Source organism: Lolium rigidum, chromosome 7, assembly GCF_022539505.1.
Source record: "Lolium rigidum isolate FL_2022 chromosome 7, APGP_CSIRO_Lrig_0.1, whole genome shotgun sequence".
In the NCBI taxonomy this organism is placed as follows: Eukaryota; Viridiplantae; Streptophyta; class Magnoliopsida; order Poales; family Poaceae; genus Lolium; species Lolium rigidum.
The window spans coordinates 53,717,669-53,737,980 of record NC_061514.1 but is presented as its reverse complement, the minus strand read 5'-3'; the positions used below and the strand labels follow the sequence as shown (position 1 = coordinate 53,737,980).

At 52.0% G+C, this 20,312-nt stretch overlaps 2 protein-coding genes across 2 annotated transcripts; both read left to right on the top strand.

Moving 5' to 3' along the window:
- Positions 1 to 3,532: 3,532 nt before the first annotated feature.
- LOC124670587 (probable metal-nicotianamine transporter YSL17) lies at positions 3,533 to 5,710 on the top strand. Its single transcript, XM_047207073.1, has 2 exons — positions 3,533 to 4,287; positions 4,381 to 5,710. The coding sequence occupies exons 1-2, from the start codon at positions 3,533 to 3,535 to the stop codon at positions 5,708 to 5,710; spliced, it is 2,085 nt and encodes a 694-aa protein (XP_047063029.1).
- A 3,660-nt stretch (positions 5,711 to 9,370) lies between these two features.
- LOC124676784 (methionine aminopeptidase 1B, chloroplastic-like) lies at positions 9,371 to 12,888 on the top strand. The gene is made up of 10 exons (XM_047212815.1): positions 9,371 to 9,509; positions 9,845 to 9,914; positions 10,074 to 10,311; positions 10,514 to 10,675; positions 10,777 to 10,818; positions 10,960 to 11,031; positions 11,347 to 11,426; positions 11,957 to 12,054; positions 12,480 to 12,527; positions 12,645 to 12,888. The coding sequence occupies exons 1-10, from the start codon at positions 9,446 to 9,448 to the stop codon at positions 12,794 to 12,796; spliced, it is 1,026 nt and encodes a 341-aa protein (XP_047068771.1). The 5' UTR covers positions 9,371 to 9,445; the 3' UTR covers positions 12,797 to 12,888.
- Positions 12,889 to 20,312: the final 7,424 nt, after the last annotated feature.

The following is a 20,312-nucleotide window of genomic DNA, read 5'->3' as shown; positions in this document are numbered from 1 at the left end:
GGAGTGTACTTACTCGACCGATCTCTCTCGCTCGGGGTATCGAGAAGGTAGAATCAACGGTACCGTAGGTGGATGAAAATCTTGGATTGTATCAGTCTGCAGCACTGATGTGTTCTTGGGACGTGTGTGTGAAAGCTTGTAGCGAGGGAGAGTGGGAGAGGATGAGGCCGAGCGGAGTGTTATAAGATGGAGGTGGAGGTGGCGGTGGCGGAGGGGTAGGAGGTGACACGTACGGGGACACGTTGCGGCCCTCGGCGACGCGTGGTGGTGGGGAAGACGGTTCTGTACTTCCGCGATGTGTGTTGCTGTCCCGAACCGGGAGCGGGAGGCCAGTCAGTCATGCGGCGAACGGTCCGAAAGTTCTGGACACATTTGAAGCCCAAGTGTGGCTCGGACGTGCATCTTAAATCAAATTTTGTTTCAATCGTCCTCGCGGCTTTGGCACTGTCCACGTCTGATGCAAGATGGGGCATCCCCAGGACTTGTAACTTGTTGCGTCCAATCCGTCGATCACTGATTGCGCCTTGGCTAACCAGACTCCATGATGGGCAAGTATATCAACCCGGATTTTCAAACGATTCCCGTGATAGCGCCGCAGGAGTAGGATCTATCGTTCACAGATGCTTTGAGATTGGTGAGCAACTCCAGCAATTTTCAATACCAAACATATAAGGAATGTTTTCACTAATTGGATCCCACCTGATGCATACCAAATATATATCTGAATGGATTTCGAAATATATTCATTTCTACAAAATGCAAAAGAAATATTTTTTTCAGACATTCATAATAGAACTTTCACCTTTTTATTGCAAATATGACTCTTTGTAATATGACTAAATTTTTTTTTCCGTTAAGTGCCTCTTGAATCATTATAAAATGTGTTTTCATATGGATGAAAGTACTGAAATATGACTACAATTATGTGAAATGTAAGAAGAAAAACATTAAAATTGTTTGAAATGGCTTCTAATGTTTAGAAATAATTGAAATATGAAGGTTTGTTAGAAATGTCATGTCCATGCTTCTCAAATTAACTGTAGTATAGAAAAAAAAACTTGTATATCGATCTTATTCCGATAAATTATTGAAGCATGCCTTTTCTAAAATCAAACATCATTTGAAAATGATTTTTGTATACTTCATTTCTTTAGTTTCTTTTCATTTGGGTATTTAAGAAAAATATTTTGAAATTTAATAAAATTAATATTTTGGTAGGGTTGGATGAAGTATGTCAATACCAGAATAAAAAATATAAAGTAGAAAGAAAACGCGATTGATAAGGGGGGAAAGAGATAAGGCGGGGTGGGAGCCCACTTGCACAAGGCACAAATATTTACCGGTGGTAGAGTTGACTGAGTACTAATCTAAATCTCTAAATTGTTAATATGCGGATATGTGATTATGAAATTCCCATTAGTAGCGTTTTTGTCCTACCGATTAGAGCATCTAAACCCGCGTCCGAAAAGTGTTTCCGAAGGAATTTGCGGCGCGCCAAACATTTGATCGCCCCTAGTTGTGCGCCCCAAAGCACTTTTCTGTTCGGCACAACCCAATACAGTGCCCCATACCTCGAGCCCTTTCCCGCTACACATGGGACGTTGTGCGAGCGCCGGACGCAATCAAAATCTACGTCGCGAGTGGTGGGCCAGCCTCTTCAGCCACACAAGGTTACCGCACACCCATCGCCTACCTCTAGCTAGCGCAAATAAATTGCTGCGCAACGACGTTGCAGTTTCCCCAAACGCGCTAGAAGACGTCACGCATCCACAACCATAGTCACCACCACCCAACTTTCTCCATACGCGCTCCATGGCGGGTTCAACTGGCCGCGGCCAAGGACGCGGCCACCGCGGCCGTGGAAGGGGTAGGGCGGTCGTGTTGCACGCGCGCTGTTGCCTGAGAAATAGGAGACGGAGTGCCCCAGGAAAAGTACTTCGAGTTCGTCGTCCTCATCAACGACGACCCTTTCAGCAAGAAGAAGCTCCCGGACAAGTTCGCCGAATTTCTCGCCGGGCGGGAAGCAAGCTGTGGCTTCTGTCGGTGGACCGTGGTGGTCTTGTTCGACGGGGAATGGAACATGTTCCTCCACACCGGCACGTGCCCACGCCGTCGAGGTTGGATACTTGGTGAACTTCTTCTCCGAAAGCGGAGGCGAGATGAACGTCAAGGTGTTCGAAAACGAGTCTTACTATATCCACTACCACGGCGATGACTCGGGCGACGACAGCGACACCGATGGCAGCAAAGAAGAAGAGGGCAAGTAGGGCCTCTAGTCTAGGGTTTCATGCCCCCACCCTTGGTTTATAACAAGGTTTCCGGATGTTCTTCATCGGCCGTTCAAAGTTTTATTCATGTAAAAGCGGCGAAGCATCTCTAAAATTATGAATAAAGAGTTAATTTTAAATAAAAGATTTTTGGGCCTCGTGTTTGGCGGATGCGGCTGGAGAAGGACACCCAACACGGCACCATGATGTTGCGTCCCCTAAACGACCGATCCAACATTTTCGTGGACGCGCTTTGGTGGACGTGACGGAAGATGCTCTTAGGCAGCAACGACATGCCCATCATGATTGTTTTTCTCCAGAGAGGTGCTAACCTTTCTTTGAAGTGGTTTTGTTCAGAACGGTGTGTGTGAGTGGGGAAGAGAGAGACTAAGGTAGCTAATTAGTATTACTTGCACCTTTTGGCCAGTGGCATAAATTACATCCCAACACACTAGTATTACATGATCTGGAGTATGTAAATTTAGGAAAACAAAATTTTATTTTTGAAATTCTGTAGATTACCGTTTTCTTGTTTTACAAGTTGACTATATAGCAAGTTACTGCCTATTACACTAGCTTTTACATGATCTAAAACAATGTGATTTTTGCCAAGCAATGATGTAATTTTAGTCTTACAAGCTCGTATAATGGATTTTATTTCTATTTTTAGTTTCATTCTTTGTTGCCAATTAAGTACCAAATTGAACCCATAATCCATTTTATAAATGGAAGCTTGTTAAGGATTTGATCTAAGAGGGTTGGAGGATTTTTTCCTCCATGCCAAGGCTGACTTATGGCGAAATAAAAATCAGTTAAGTGTCAAACAGACACTCCTTTTTTTTCTAACGCCACATGGCATCTTATATAATTTAAAAAATGAATTACGATGAATTGGAAAATCAGTCGACTTATAAACAATTATACAGACACTTTCTATTGGTGATTTTCTTCGCTCGAGGCACGTGCGTGCGGAACCTATGAAACGCTCAACAACCACACGCGCACAAGACAACTATGTTTAGCATCACCACGTTAGCTAACCAGCAAGCCAACCTAGTTGTCAAAAAAAAAAAAACAGCACGCCAACCTGTCACGGCGCGGCACCCCTCAAAAAATGGCGTCACGGCGAGTCTCCCTCGGCCTCCATAGAGAAACCACCTGCCTTCGCATTGCGCGGCCAAGTCGGCCTTTGTTTGGAACGTGGGGTTTCTCCTCGATCCTACGTTCCAAACAGGCCGGCCGAGCTGCACGCGGCCGCGCTAGCTATGGAGCCGTCGACGCCCCCGGCCGGCCGGGGCCTTCGGCTGGAGGAGGAGGAGCGCCCGTCGATGGAGCGGGTGTTCGAGGGAGAGCCCGTGCCGTCACGATCGGAGACGATCACGTTGCGGTCGGTGGCCGTGAGCATCGCGCTGGGGTGCATGCTGAGCATCGTCGCCATGAAGCTGGCCCTCACCTCTGGCTTCGCGCCCTCCCTCGCCATCCCCGCCGGCCTCCTGGGTTCCTTCCTCCCGCGCGTGTGGATCCGGCTGCTCGACCGCTGCGAGACCTCCCAGATCCCCTTCACCCGCCAGGAGAACACCGTCATCCAGACCTGCGTCGTTGCCTGCACCAGCATCGCCTTCAGCGGTGGGTTTGGGACGTACATTCTGGCGATGAGCAGCAGCGCCGCCGAGGGCAGCATCGGGAACGATGCCAACAACGTGGAAGAGCCGAACGTGGGCAGGATGGTCGTGTTCCTGCTCCTCACCAGCTTCGCCGGCATGTTCGCCATCATGCCATTCAGGAACAGCCTCATCATCCACCACCGGCTCACGTTCCCCAGCGGCACGGCCACCGCGCACCTCATCAACACCATGCACACTCCTCAGGGTGCCAAGCAAAACAGCAAGCAGGTGGCGATGCTGTTGAAGACTTTCTGTGGGATCGTCGCGTGGTCCATCTTCCAGTGGTTCTTCGCCGGCGGCCAGAACTGCGGTTTCCGGACGATCCCAACGTTTGGCATCATGGCGTATCGACTAGGGTGGGTCTTACAATCACAATGCACCGCAAATCTCTAGATTAATTAAGTTGAGCAGGTACTAATTAGTGGATGGATCTTAATTTCTACGATTAGGTTCTCTTTCAATTTCTCCATGACTAACGTCGGCGTCGGGATGTTCTGCCCGTACAAGATCACCATCTCAATGCTCGCTGGGTCCTTGATTTCGTGGGGGCTCATATGGCCGTACATCGAGACCAAGGCGGGTGACTGGTACCCCAAGGGCCTCGACAACGATAACATAAGCGGCATCAATGGCTACCGGGTGTTCATCGGGATATCGATGATCCTCGCCGATGGCCTCCTGCACATGCTGTCAATCCTTATTCGGACCCTCTACACGATGAGCAAGCAAGAGGACAACCCGCAGCCGATGCAGAACGCCGGCGGGCAACCGTTCCAGTGCCTTAATGACATCCTCGACCGGACTACGCACAGCTTTGACGACCGCCGGAGGATGCAGGTCTTCCTCCGGGACCGGATCCCCAGCATGGCTCCGATCATGGCGTACGTGTTCACGTCGGTCATCTCCACCGTCGTCATACCGCACCTCTACACCCAGCTGCGGTACCACCACGTCGCCTTCGCCTACATCATCGCGCCGTTGTTCGCCTTCTGCAACGCGTACGGCAACGGCATCACCGACTTGAACATCGCGACCACCTACGGGAAGATCGCCATGCTAATCTTCAGCTCGTGGGTGGGGCTCAAGGACGGCGGCGTGGTGGCTGGGCTCGCCGCATGCGCCATCATCGCGTCCAACGTCTCCACGGCGTCCGACCTCATGCAGGACTACAGGACGGGCTACATCACCCTCACCTCGCCCCACACGATCTCCATCAGCCAGATCGCCGGGACGGCGCTCGGCTGCGTGATCAACCCCGTCATCTTCTGGGTGTACTACAAAGTGTTCAACGCCGGCGCCCACGACGACAGCAACTCCATGGGCCCCTACGCCAAGGTGTACCGCGGCATCGCCATGCTTGGCATGACCGAGAACGGGCTGCCCACCCACACCATGCTGATCTGCAAGATTTTCTTCGCGCTCGCGCTCTCCTTGAGTGTGCTGCGGGAGGTCGCGGCGTGCAGGGGGTGGCGTGTCCGGCGGTTCATCCCGAGCACCATCGCCATGGCCGTGGCCTTCTTCGCGCCGCCCACGATCACCATAGCCATGGTCATGGGGAGTGCGCTGATCTACCTGTGGGGGAGGTCCGACCGCAATGACATGCAGATGATGTCGCCGGCGGTGGCCTGTGGGCTGATCTGCGGCGATGGGTTCGGCTCGCTGGTCTCGTTGATGCTGACGCTGCTCAAGGCAACCCCGCCGATCTGCATCATGTTCCTGTCTCGAGAACTGAACGTGAGCCTTGACGCTTTCCTGGCAGCAAAAGCCACGTCATCGTAGTTATGGTGTTCGGCCTGTGTGTTGTACAGTGGTTAAACGCAGGTTCGATCACACCGTGAGTAGCATAGGCATTTTTCTCATGGAAAGGCCTTAATTTCCTTAGTGAAATATATAAGGTGTCACCAAGTATATCGAGTCCAAACAGGTTTACGTCTCTCATTATGAATAAAGTCACACACGACCGAATCAATACAAGATGATGAGGAGAAACTCTTACAAAGCATACCAAAGATTTTTTAAAAAAGTATAAGGAGAGCCAAAACTTACCACCGAAACAAGACAAAGATCGAAACTCCACGACAATGCCCCAGAGAGGGTAATGAACTAATGATGCACAGGCTGCATCGTCAAGGCAACAAGGTGAAGGGTTCACGGAGCTCTAACACGGAGAAGGTAACCACAATGGCATCATCAAGTGAGCTATGACGCACACAAGCATCGCCACCGTTGGCATCAAAACGCGGAGCTTTTGCCCGGAAAAAACCTTTGCACACGCCCGACAACACGGGCCACCCACTGTCCCCGACCCCGACCTCCAAAACATGATTTAAGAGAAGCCAATGCCGAAGCGCCATCAACTCCAGGGTCTCCGCCACCCGATCCTCACCATCCAAATGACCAAAGAACAAGCCCACCACCGCCGCCATGTCACTTGCCGTAGAAATGTCCCCGCAGTCCACCTATCGAGGCTGCCGCCTCGACATCCAAGATCTCAGGTCAGTGGCTAGCATGAAGATCAGCTGGGGAAGGTCGGAGCCAGCGAATCAGGTTCTGAACACCGAGTTGCAACAAGCCAACCGACACCCACAAGGCATACCTGAATCAGGTTCTAGGCGAGTGGCCAGGACCTGCTAGCACCCTAGCCGCAAAATGACAAGGGAGATGGGCTCCAGCGGGAACCATAGGGCCCGCCCTACCCAGATCGGGACCAAATGGGCCTAGACGTCATGAGGAAGCCACGACACCCTGGACGTCATTATTGCCAGGCCACGCACCGGCCACCGCTTGATTAAGATCTTCGACCCATTGCGAGTGCAATTGTCGCCCGCTCCGCATGCAGCTGCAACCTCCAATCAAACGCCGCCAATAATCGCTGCCACCATAGGCTCTCCCCAGCACCGCATGTTCCCACACCGCTTGGAGAATACATCGAGCGAGGGACACGAAGAGGCCCCGCCGCAACCTGCGCCTGACTTACGACCGGTGGCGGTGGCGATAGGGTGGGAAAGAGGGGAGCGAGGCGGCCAGGGCTAGGGCTTCCCTCCCATAGCCCACGGGAGCGATGAGGGAGGCGATCTCGCCTTTTCCTCCCAAGTAGACTGTATCGAGTACTTGCCAGCTACTTCCTAAATGTTTGTCCATTAACAAGTTAGAACTGCAACATGTCCACACCTAGGGGTGGGGGCCAACTTCCCTTCAACTGAGCATCCCTCACAGCCGCTGCTGCCAGCCTTTGGCATGAGGCAGCGGCCCAGTTAATGAAGGTGGCAGAAGTGCCCCTACCACCTTCGTTAACGGGTATAGCCCCCTTTTTCAGATCCAAAAGTAATATTAATAATTTTCAAAAATTCTAGGCATACTCCCCTTTTTTCAGGAAAAATTTGGGCATAGTCAATCATGTAACCTAAAAGTGTGAAAATTCTAAATAAGAAATTCTTTATAGTGCGAGGTACACAAAGATAACAAAATCTGATAAAAAATTGGAGATTTTAAAATATACAAAAAAAAATGCGACCAACCCAGGCACTAGCATCTGTTGGTATTTTTATAGAAGAAAATTCCTGAGCACCCGTCGAACCCAAGGCGTGTGCTCCCGCACGCCTAGCCACCAGACCGATTCTCAGATTTGAAAATATACATACATATATCCAGACGTTTTGCAAGTTTAAAGGATCCAAATTTTATCTCATTTTTCTGAAACTCGTAAATATGATTTCCTGTGCAGGGAGCGAAAAGATGTCGAGGCTCCGGGCTCGTTACTGTAAAGAAAGACAGGCCGTTATTCAAGTTTTCAAAAGAAAAAAGGCATAAGGGCATCTCCAACCGGGCGACCCATCCCGCGCCCGCGCGTCCGGATGGGTCCAGCCGGACAAAAACCCGGCCCAGCGCGCGGACCCATCCCTAAAACGGATGCCCGCGGCGTCCGGAACGACGCAAACCCGGCCCAAATCTTGGCCGGGTTTGCGTGGCCGCGGACGCGAAAGGCTGGTCGCTCGCGTCCGCCCGCTGTCCGCCCCCGGCCCGCGTGTCATAGGCATAAGTAATATATTTCATTAAATAGAGAACTCATTACATTTTTTTTTTAGCTACTACTTCTATCCTATACGTACGGGGCCGGCGGCCTCGCCGGCGACTCTCGCCGGCTCGCCGTCGGGGCCGTGGATTTCACTCGACGCGGGCGGCTCGTACGCGTGAGGATTCCACTCCAGCTTTCTACGGGCCGGGTGGCGCGTCGGCCGGCGGCGAGGGCGTCGGCGGCGGCGCGGGCGGCTTCGCGGGCCTCGGCAGCTTGGACGGAGGGCATCATCCTCCTCCTTTCCGCCCGCGCAGCCCGGGCGCGCTCGCGCTCCGCCTCTCGCGCGGCGGAACCATCCGCTTCCCGCATAGCTCAAGCTCCCGCAGGTCGGCGCGTTCCACGGCGGTGCGCGCCTCCAAGCGGACGCGGCCGGCGGCCCGGGCCTCGTGGTTGTCCTGCCGCCGGCGCATGCGCTCTTGCCGGCCGCGCTCCGCCGACGCAAGCATCCTCCCGGGCGCGCCGCTCGGGCGACGGCATCCGGATGAGGTCACGGGCTGCTCGCATAGCGAGCAGCTCGTTCTTCCGGCCGAGGAGGTCGCCTAGCGGCGGCGGCCGGCCCGCCGCATGCCCTCGTGCTCCTTCGTCACGCGCGTGAGGTCGGCGAGACGCTCCTCGATGGCGGCGTTGATGTTCGCCATCGCGAGGTCCTCCGCGGCGACGGGCTCCTCCGCGGCGTCCGCCCCCTCCTCCACGGCCGCGTACCCGCCCGTCCGCGGTCTCGTGCCATCCCTCCGCGGCCGCTTCCCCCATCTCCGCGTCACCGGCCTTCTTGCCGCCGCCTCGGCGGCCGACGCGGAGCGCCTCGTCGTCGGCGACCCACCGCGAGTCCGCGCGCTCCTCCTCGTCCGTCCGCGGGAACCCGGCCCGGCGGCGAGGGAGAGCTTGGCCCATGTGGATCGAAGGGTGCGCGGCATGGCGCCGGACAAGGTGGAGGGGAAGAGAACGGTGATGCGGTCCGGGTGAGACCGCCGCCGTCTTTATAGCCGGCGGTCCGGCGGGAAACTTGGGCGCGAGCGCGCGCCAATGGCGTTTTCGCGCGCGGGAACCTTGGTGCGCGCGGGATCTTTCCCGCGCGTTCCACCTCCCGCCATGGCTGTCCCGTCGAGGCTCCGCCATGGCGCAGCCGCCGCGCAGCGAAGACGAACCACGTGGCGTCTCTTTGGGTCGCCGCGTTGGGCGCCGCGTGCGACCCAAACGGACACGCGGACGCGGGGCGCTGTCCGCGTGTCCGGGCGGCCACGCAAACGGCCCAAAACGGACGGCCCAGCGCGTCCGTTTGGGTCGCCCGGTTGGAGATGCCCTAACGGCCCAGCCCATGCCCCGGCGGAAAAAGAAAAGGAAAAGATCCGGCAGTATTATCTTGTTCTAGTGTCTGGCCCTCGCCGTCACTGCTCCACCCACACCCATATCTCAGGTTTTGGGCGAGATAAACTGCTCCCATGGCGGTCAGATTCCCGTCCATGGAGCTAAACCGCTCGCCGCCGCTCCTCTCCGGTGGAAAAGGTACTTATTCTGCGCCCCGCCCCGCATAGTCGTAGTTTGAAGCTTTTAGAATCTTCCTCCATTCAGCCGCTTCTGATGTGTAAACTGCGGCGCCGCTTTTACTGCCCTGCTAATTAAGTAACCAGCGTTGCAGCTTACAAGTAGCATACCTGTAAACTGCACATGTGAAATTCTTATGTAATATGTAGCAGAAAACATTCTCACTAAACTATTTTTCTCGTTGTAAGGGTCTTCAGCCCTAATTTCATAGAAATTGAATACTACTACTCGACCTCTTTATCTAGTATTACTTTTGTGTACTGATCATTTGTATGTTTCATCTTCTACTTTTCAAGGCAAAACATGCCTTCAGAAGCCTTTCATTGTCCAAGCAAAGAGGTCAGGGGGATTGGAAGCAAATACTAGGTACAAAATCCATATTCACATTCTAGACTTGTGGCTGCCTGAATTCCTTAAGAAATTGTATGTGGTCACTGCTTGATAGCTTAGGACGTGTAAGTGCCACTGAACTAAGCGATCGTCTGTAGTCTGTATAATGGTTCTGACGATTACAAAAACTCACAGGTCGCGAGCACCGCAAGTTTCTGAACAACTCAAGAAAAGAGCTCCGCTGGCACGTGGGACTGTTAGTCCAGCGCTTCCAGTACCACGCCACATACCTCGGCCTCCTTATGTTGGTTCAAAGAAAATGCCAGAGATAGCGAGTGAGATGCAAATGCATGACAAGGAGACCATCGTCCACATGAGAGCTGCTTGTGAGCTTGCTGCTCGTGTTCTTGAAAATGCGGGAAAATTAGTCAAAGTAAGCATGCACTTTCAGCTAATTATGTCATCACCATAGTGTCTGGTTCTCTTATAACTAATTATGTCAGTCTGTGTCACCAGTTATAGTGCTCAATTTACTCACTGTTTGTATGTTCCTTTCGTTTACAACATGCCTTTTTTATGTGTACACCACAATAAATTACAGCTTCAGTGAGAAATCTATTGCGTCTTTCTATCAGCCCTCTGTAACAACAGACGAAATTGATAAAGCAGTGCACAAGATGATCATTGATGCTGGAGCCTATCCATCCCCGCTTGGATACGGTGGGTTTCCGAAAAGTGTATGCACATCAGTGAATGAGTGCATGTGCCATGGTATTCCCGATTCACGAGAACTACAGGTTCAGAAATAAGCTCTTCCTTAACATGTTCTGTGCCTACTCCAGAGCTTTTCTGCAGATCCATTTCTGACATAATTTATTTTGTCATCGGTGTTTTACAGGATGGTGATATTATTAACATTGATGTCACTGTCTACTTGAATGTATGTGTTTGTGCTCTTGTTATATAATTATCACTTATTAGTTATTGGCACTTCTCATCACTTCATACTATTGATACCGTTGCCCACTTCAATTTGGGTATAATCACCTGAGTAATAGTGTAATGACCCTCTCTGCTTCAGGGTTTTCATGGGGACACCTCTAAAACTTTTTTGTGTGGAGAAGTGGATGAAGCCAGTAAACGTCTTGTGAAGGTACATTAACTTTTCTCTAGAACACATGTAGTGCATGTTCTTGGAATCGTAGTTTTCATATATTCGTAAATGCTAGCACAGTTCTAGCTAAAATGGTCCATGATTCACTGCAATAAACATTAATAGTTTCAAAGCTGGGGAGTTTATTGCCTATGTGTTTATTCAGGCATCCTTTTCAAATTGTCTATGTGTCCATTTCACTTGGTCAGCCCAACTCATCACTAGTAGCGTAACTATGAAATGGTAGAATGGTATATCAAGTTCTCCCAAATGTGAACCTCGTTGACCACACTGGCTTGCTGTTGCTAATATCAGGTTGCTGAAGAGTGCATGCTTAGAGGCATAGCAGCCTGCAAACATGGTGTGAGCTTTAAGAAAATTGGCAGAAGAATAAGGTATAGATATCTCACACTGTGTTTTATGTCAAGGAAAGATAGTCTCATCTTTACTATAACTTGTTGTGAAGTACTATTGGAGGGTTTGGCCATGTTTCTCACTGTAGATACTGGGTAAGATACACCCAACCTGTAATGATCTCAGATCTTTGAACCCAAAACATTGTAGAAATCTCGTGGGGCAAATACAAGACATGGTCACCATCATCTTGATAAAAGCATGTTCTTCTTGTCCTATTCTTTAAAAATGTCTCCTCATGTTCCTAGATGGGCTAATCTGTGTTTGTAAATTGTTAAATTGGAACAGTTTGACAATCAAACAGTAGCATATCTGTTAGCACATTTTGTCTTGTGTTTTAAGTGTATGCGTTGACATCTATGCTTTAAGCATCATAACTGGGCAAGGAATTCCTGAAGGAAAACAATTAAGTAAATATTTTCTCAAGTGATGAAATACAGCTATATCAAAATTTTCATTTCGGATACACGTGCAATAGGTCTATACTCATTGGGTTTCTTGACGATTTCAGTGATCATGCGGAGAGGCATGGATTTGGCGTTGTGGAGCAATTTGTTGGGCATGGAGTTGGCAGAGCATTTCATGCACAACCAATTATATATCACCAGCGTAAGTGGTTGTTAATAAACAAATACTATAATGTTGAAAATTAAGGAATTTACATATGCCCAGTTGTACTTTGGCAGCCTGTACTGCGAAAACTGAATGAGAAATTACAGCTGCTGTTTAAATGAGCGTAGCTTCGGGGTTCACTTCAGATTCCGCTGCAAGCAAATGGCTAGCAAATTTCCGTGTAGGCAGACATTCTGTCTAGGTTCTTATGTCATTTCTACCCAGTTAACTTCAGTTGTACTCAGAATCACAGTTAATTAATATTGGGGCAAGCATGCGCTGAAACATTATTGTATTTGATGGCAGTCAGCACCACTTACTGACTTGAAACCTTAAATTCAGATGGTTATGGTGATCTTGAAGCAGGCACTATGTTGGCACTCAGTACTGAACCATTATAGCTGACACATTCACTTGAACAGGTAACAACATGCCAGGGCAGATGGTGGAAGGGCAGACATTCACAATAGGTACGCATCACTCTGCCCATTCCGGAGTAATACGAGTGGTACTATTACACAGCGATGATCGAGGTCTGAAGCCAGTTATTTGACTGACTGAACGGTGTGGCTAACTGTGGTGGGCAGAGCCGATCCTGACGATGGGGAAGGACAGCATCGAGTGCGACATGTGGGACGACGGGTGGACGGCGCTGACGACGGACGGCAGCATGGCGACGCAGTTCGAGCACACCATCCTGATCACCAAGACCGGGGCAGAGATCCTCACCAAATGCTAGTTCTTGTATCCATGGTCTCTGCCTGCGTGGTAGATTCGTGTGGCGATGCAATGGCTTTTTGCTCATTTCTATGCCGTTGCAGAAGAAGGCCCTGTACTGTTGCGGCCGTTTCAGGGTAGGAAGTAGTGTTGCTTAAAACTGAAAAAAAAATGCACTGGATTGACAGCAACGGAGAGCTGCCAGGCTTCTTCTGGGCCTTCTTTTCTTCGCGGGGCTGGGCTTTTCCTTGTGGGCCTCGGATGGGTTTCTGTTCCCGATCCCGGGCCCGGCAGCAGAGACAGCGGTCGCCTGGTTCGGCGCGTCGCTGCTGTCGCCGTCACCGTCGTCTTCCGTTGGTGCTACCGGTCCAAGCCGTGGCACGCCGACGCGTCGAGGCGACGTTTCGCGTGTCGAGACTGTGCGGGACAGCCGGCTGCAAAATAAGTTGAGTGCGAGTCGTCGCGTCGCGACACGCTGGTGCCTGGTGGTGGTGGACTTGTGGTTCAGCAGGGTGCGGCGCGGCGCCGAAACGTGGAGGCGACGCGAGACCACCGGCGCCTTGATGATGGCACCCGAAGACGAGGAGAGGAGCGAGCTGCGTGGGTGGGTGCAAGAAATTCCAGCTAGCTAGCGCCGGCGCCGGCCACCGGCCATGGCATAGCCGACCTGTGCCGTACGTGGAATTGCCAGGATGTGCAGCTAGCTTTGACATGTCGCCCTTGGCCACTACCACGGTGGGTTAACCCCGCGAATCGGGTGATGTCGATCGATCGAATCTAGGCATTGCAAGCTGATCGGCGTAGGTAGATGGTGTGCATTCTTGACCTGCCGTTGCGTGGGCGGCGGCGGATCCTGGGTGGGGGGCACGACCACGTCCATACTGCGCGCCTCGTTTCCACCGTAGTAGCGTGGGCCATCGTGCTGGTTGGCCGCCGCCGGCCTCAGCTCAGCTGGACGGAAACGCTACCCCTACCCGATCCATCCATCGTGGTCCACCTGCCACCAGGCTGCTGCGGCTCGTGATCCGGTGGCCCGTCTATTTTATTCCGCCGTGCGCCTCCTCCTGATCCAAAGCCGCCGACGCCTGCCCGCCAACTGTGCGGCCCCAGCCCCACACGTGCCCGTTCCCGTGTGGCCGGACGGCTAGATCGGGGTTCAGCGCCGGAGAAAAAGGACAGCATTCTTCGTCCAAAGCACTCGAGTAGTTAGGGCATCTCCAGCGGGCGCGACGCATTTTAGCGTCCGCGCGTGTCCGTTTGCATCGATCTTTTGGTCGAAATCGATCGCGCGTCCGTTTGCGTCGGGGTTGGTTCCAGCGGCACGACGCATTTTTTTTAAGACGAATCATTTTTTTAAAACATGAAACATAGTTTACATACTTAAAAAATAAACCTAAACGCCTACTGCTCCTCGTCGCTGTCGAGCACGATGAGCTCCGGTACGACCCAAGGCCAGTTGGCATCCGGGAAGCGTACGCGGGCGCGCCGCCGTCGGTGCTCGAGGTTGAGGAGGCTGCGGCCGTGGCGCGGCGGGAGGCGCCTAGTGTGGCCGTGGAGGCGGTGGAGGCGCCCGCATCTGCGGCCGTGGTGGCGGTGGAGGCGCCCGCATCGCGGCCGTGGCGGCGGTGGAGGCACCCGAGCTGCTGCGATTGTGGCGGCGGTGGAAGCACCCGCACTCGCGGCCGTGGCGGCGGTTGAGGCGCCCGGTCTGCGGGCGTGGCGGCGGTGGCGGAGGCGCCGACGACCTCGGAGCGCCTATCGAGTGCTTCATCCGCCGACGAGCCCGGCGGCATGACGGCGGTGGCGTAGCGAGGCGGCGGCGGCCGCACGAGCGCGTCGTACTCGGAGACGAGGATGGCGACCTTCGCCATCTCGTCGTCCGTCATGTTGTCCGGGAAGTCAAAGTTCCGGCCCTCCGCCAAGGCCTGCTGCCATTCGTGGAAGACGACAGCGACGTAATCGTCGCTGTCGTCCTTCACCTCCTCGCTATGGTACGCGAGCGCCTCGACGTAGTCGTCGTCGTCGTACACGGCGTAGGCTTCGTCGGTGTCGTTGTGCTGCGTCTGCTGACGTCGCGTTCGCGCCTGCTGACGACCCGTCGGCGTCTGCTGACGACGAGCCGGCGGTGCAGGGCCGAAGGGGTAATCCCTGTCGCCCATGAAGCCTGCCCTTCGTCTCCTGTCCGTCTCCGTGGACAGGTACGTACGCCAAAGCTCCGAGTCGATGGCGTACGCCGGATCGTCGCGGAGGTCCGCCGGCGGATAGCGCCTCTGCGCCGGATCTCCGCCGTCCGATCGGGCTCACGCGCGAGTGCTCGGAGGGATGGGCACCGGCGGCAGCGCGAGCCGCCGAGCGGCTGCACGCCGGACCAGGCGTCGTCACACGGCATCCATTTGCCGTGCATGAGCCTCCCCACCGTGACGGGGAGCGGGATCTTCTTGGTGCCGCTGCCGGAGGCCTCGAAGTCGTTTTTCTTCCCCATGGCGTTGCGGCGGTGGTGTTGCGAGTGGAGGTGTGGGGGAAGGAGGAACGCGGCCGGTGGACTTTTATGGGCGGCCGCGCGCGGGATACGATGCCATTGAAGGCGGCGCAGAAGCCCAGCCGCCGCCCGTCAGTGCGCGCGCAGAACAGGCAGTCGCGCCATTGATGGCGAAGCCTGCGGCGCAGACGCGGAAGCGCTGACCGCCGAAGCGGTGCCCTCGGTGCAGACTCGGCTGCCGGGCGGGCCCGGTGGAGACGCGAGCGGACACTTTGCGCGTCCGCGCAGCGTCCGCCGAGACGCAAACCTGGCGCATATTTGGGCCAGGTTTGCGTCTCCGCGGACGGCCCGGTCACTTTGCGTCGCGCCGCTGGAGGTGGTGCACGACGCATTTTCGGTCAAGGCGGACACAAAGGCATCTCCAACCGGGCGACCCAAACGGACGCGCTGGGCCGTTCGTTTTGGGTCATTTGGGTGGCCGCGCGGACACCCGGACACCGCGTCCGCGTGTCCGTTTGAGTCGCACGCTGCGCCCGACGCAGCGTCCACCCATTTGGCCATTTGGCATATTTCTTTGGGAAATAGGCCATCTGGCCACACATACTTATAAATAGTATCTAATAAATATAGAAAAATATCTAAAAATTATAGAATAATGTCAAATAGCATAAAATAATATCAAATAAAATGTTGCATGATGAAGAAATGAAATGTACCATAGTTCGAACAAATATAAAAATTACAAATTGAGATTGTCAACTCAATTTGAGCGCTCTAGTTTCTCCTTCTGCCTCTTCTCGAACCAAGCTCTCTTCGCCTCGCTCATGTTGGTCAAGTTGGCGTTCATGATCAAGTTGTCCTCGGCTTGCCGTTTCAGCTCAACTTCCTTCGCCTTCAACTCCACCTCTTGGGCCCTTGTCATTGCTATGAGCTCAATTTCTCTCTCTTTGAGCTCAATTTCTCTAGCTTTGGTCTTGGCCTTGACCTCTTCAATCTCAAGCTTCTTCTTTTGGATATCGAAGTAGTTCTTCATGTCCTCACCTTTCTCCCGGCGCCTTCTCTCATCCCTTTTGTCTGTGGACACCTCTCTGTCGGCATGCATCTCCTTCAAAGTGCCAAACAATAGCATGGAAGAGGCATCACGCTTCATGTCGGCTTTGGTTGCCTTGTGGCCGCGAGGACGACTTGCACGAGAAGCGGAGCTACCGCAAGGCTGGCCACCATCAAGGTCAATGACCGTGGGATCTTTGGCGGTCTTGTTGCCAGTCAAGGTTGCCATGTACCCCTCGTACCCCTCCTGGAACTTGGGGGTGCCTTGGAGTTGCTTCCAACAATGAGGGAAGGCAAAGGTCTTTTCTCCATTGGACGATTTGTACCATTCCAAAGCTTGCCACACCTAGAGCAAAGCGAGACAAGAACGATAAACATATGTGCAAACATTGCATGAATATGTTGACGTTAAGAATCATACCAAGTCCTTCATGCCCAAGCCGCTAACGGGGATCCGCTTCACGTGATCATACGCCGCCTGGAACTTGTTGCATTCCGTTTGAATTGTTCCCCACCTCTTTTGGAGCGATATGTCGCTGCGGTCGCTCTCAAATGGCTCCTGCCCGTATTTGCGATGCTCATGGAAGTACTCATAGATCCGACGCCAGAATGCGGTCCCCTTCTGCTCGGCACCCGTCAATGCATCTTGCCCGATGGTCAACCATCCATCGACGAGCACCTTGTCCTCCTTCACCGTGTAGTTGCTGGTTCTTTTGCTTACGCGGCGACCTCGAGCTTGTGCAGCTGCGGCTTGCGTGAGCTCCTGAGCGAACAACGGCTCCTCCTCGATGTTAATGCTGCCGGGACAGGCAGCGGTGTCATGTTGTGTGTCAATGGGAGGTGGCTGATGTCTACGCACGCTTCTATTCCTGTAGACAGTGTTGGGCCTCCAAGAGCAGAGGTTTGTAGAACAGCAGCAAGTTTCCCTTAAGTGGATCACCCAAGGTTTATCGAACTCAGGGAGGTAGAGGTCAAGGATATTCCTCTCAAGCAACCCTGCAATTAAGATACAAGAAGTCTCTTGTGTCCCCAACACACCTAATACACTTGTCAGATGTATAGGTGCACTAGTTCGGCGAAGAGATAGTAAAACACAGGTGGTATAGATGGTGGTAATATTGCAGGAAATAAAGATGCAGTAAAACAGTAAACAAGCGATGTTTGCGGTATTTGGAAACAAGGCCTAGGGATCATACTTTCACTAGTGGACACTCTCAACATTGATCACATAACAAATAAATAACTTCTCCTCACTTGTGCTACATACACTCTCTTGTTTGATAACAAACACCATTAATTGTGTAGGGCTACAAGAGCTCCCTCAAGCCGGAGTTAACAAGCTCCACAACATTCGGAGTTCATATTTAAGTAACCTCTAGAGCATAATAGACCGCTGCAATTTAGACCGAGTACTAACATAGCACACACACCGTCACCAATAGCTATGAAAGGGGGAATAGATCACATCAATACTATCATAGTAATAGTTAACTCCATAATCTACAAGAGATTACAATCATAACCTACGCCAAGTACTACATGATGCACACACCGTCACCTTTACATCATGAAGGAGAAATATACTACTTTAATAACATCACTAGAGTAGCACATAGATTAATAGTGATACAAAGCTCATGATCACATAAAGATCACATGGGAGAGAGATGAACCACATAGCTACCGGTACAGCCCTTAGCCTCGAGGGAGAACTACTCCCTCCTCATCATGGGAGACATCAATGGCGATGAAGATGGCGGTGGTGTCGATGGAGATGCCTTCCGGGGGCACTTTCCCGTCCCGGCGGCATGCCGGAACAGAGACTTCTGTCCCCCGAACTTGGCTTCGCGATGGCGGCGGCTGCGTAACTTTTCTCGTCTCGTGGCTTATCTTTTTAGGGTTTTCTAGGCGGAGAGAATATATAGGCGGAAGGGCAGCCTCGAAGGAGCCAGGGGGTGGCCCCCCATAGGCTAGCGCGCCCCCTCCTTTGGCCGCGCCGCCATGTTGGGTGGGACCCCCAGGGCTCCCCTCTGGTCCCTCTCTGGCTCTCTGGAAGCTTCCGTGAAATATAAGATCGTGGGCGTTGATTTCGTCCAATTCCGAGAATATTTCCTTTGTAGGATTTCTGAAACCAAAAACAGCGGAAAACAGGAACTGGCACTTCAGCATCTTGTTAATAGGTTAGTTCCGGAAAATGCATCAAAACGATATAAAGTATGAATAAAACATGTAGGTATTGTCATAAAACTAGCATGGAACATAAGAAATTATAGATACGTTGAAGACGTATCAAGCATCCCCAAGCTTAGTTCCTACTCGCCCTCGAGTAGGTAAACGATAACAAGGATAATTTCTGAAGTGACATGCTGCTATCATAATCTTGATCAATACTATTGTAAAGCATATGAAATGAATGAAGTGATTCGAAGCAATGGTAGAGACAATGATTAAACAACTGAATCATATATCAAAGACTTTTCATGAATAGTACTTTCAAGACAAGCATCAATAAGACTTGCATAGGAGTTAACTCATAAAGCAATAAATTCTTAGTAGAAAGTTTTGAAGCAACACAAAGGAAGATATAAGTTTCAGCGGTTGATTTCAACTTCAACATGTATATCTCATGGATAATTGTCAACACAAAGTAATATGATGAATGCAAATAAGCAAATATGTAGGAATCAATGCACACAGTTGACACAAGTGTTTGCTTCTAAGATAGAAAGAAGTAGGTAAACTGACTCAACATAAAGTAAAAGAAAGGCCCTTCGCAGAGGGAAGCATGGCTTACTATTTTTGTTCTAGAGCTTTTATTTTGAAAACATAGAAACAATTTTGTCAACGATAGTAATAATTCATATGTGTTATGCATAAGACATCCTATAAGTTGCAAGCCTCATGCCTAGAATACATATTCATCGTCACATCATGGCCATATCACATCACCAAACCCTGCAAAAACAAGTTAGACGTCTCTAATTTGGTTTGCATATTTTACGTGGTTTAGGGTTTTCGAGTAAGATCTAATCTACCTACGAACATGAACCACAACGGTGATACTAGTGTTGTCAATAGAAGCGTAAATTGAATCTTCACTATAGTAGGAGAAACAGACACCCGCAAAGCCACTTATGCAATACAAGTTGCATGTCGAGCGTGGAGCAAATCTCATGAACGCGGTCATGTAAAGTTAGCCCGAGCCGCTTCATCCCACTATGCCACAAAGATGCAAAGTACTCAAACTAAAGACAACATAAGCATCAACGCCCACAAAACCATTGTGTTCTACTCGTGCAACCATCTATGCATAGACACGGCTCTGATACCACTGTAGGGATTCGTAGCATAGAAAACAAAAGTTTTCCTACCGCGAGAACGCAATCCAAGCCAAGATGCAATCTAGAAGACGGGAGCAACGAGGAGATGATCGAGACTCACCCTTGAAGATTTCCAAAGCCTACAAGATGAGGCTCTTGTTTCTGCGGTAGACGATCACTTGCCGCTTGCAAAAGCGCGTAGAAGATCTTGATCACGGCGCCACGATCGGGCAGCACCTCCGTACTCGGTCACACGTTCGGTGTTGATGAAGACGACGTCCTTCTCCCCGTTCCAGCGGGCAGCGGAAGTAGTAGCTCCTCCTTGAATCCGGCAGCACGACGGCGTGGTGGCGGTGGTGGTGGAGATCTCCGGCGGAGCTTCGCTAAGCGTGCGGGAGAGGTGGAGGAGAGAGGGGGCGGCTAGGGTTTGGGAGAGGGGGTGGCCGGCCTCTATGGGGTGCGGCCAGCTTGGTGGCTTGTGGTGGCCGGCCCCCTCCCCTATGCCCCTCATTATATAGGTGGAACCCCAAGTGTTGGACTACAAGTCTTCGAATAAGACCCGAACCCAAAACCTTCCATGTAGTAGGGAAACCTACCCAAGGTGGGACTCCCACCCAAGTGGGATTCCCACCCTTCCATGTGGGGGGTGGCCGGCCCCTATGGTGGAGTCCATTTGGGACTCCACCCCT

What these genes read in the sequence shown, in the direction of transcription:
- LOC124676784 (XM_047212815.1), top strand. Translation starts at nt 9,446, where the DNA reads ATGGCGGTCAGATTCCCGTCCATGGAGCTAAACCGCTCGCCGCCGCTC. An exon ending in GGATTGGAAGCAAATACTAG is followed by an intron (nt 9,915 to 10,073) that starts GTACAAAATCCA and finishes AAAAACTCACAG; the next exon opens with GTCGCGAGCACCGCAAGTTT. An exon ending in AAAATTGGCAGAAGAATAAG is followed by an intron (nt 11,427 to 11,956) that starts GTATAGATATCT and finishes TGACGATTTCAG; the next exon opens with TGATCATGCGGAGAGGCATG.
- LOC124670587 (XM_047207073.1), top strand. Translation starts at nt 3,533, where the DNA reads ATGGAGCCGTCGACGCCCCCGGCCGGCCGGGGCCTTCGGCTGGAGGAG. An exon ending in ATCATGGCGTATCGACTAGG is followed by an intron (nt 4,288 to 4,380) that starts GTGGGTCTTACA and finishes TTCTACGATTAG; the next exon opens with GTTCTCTTTCAATTTCTCCA.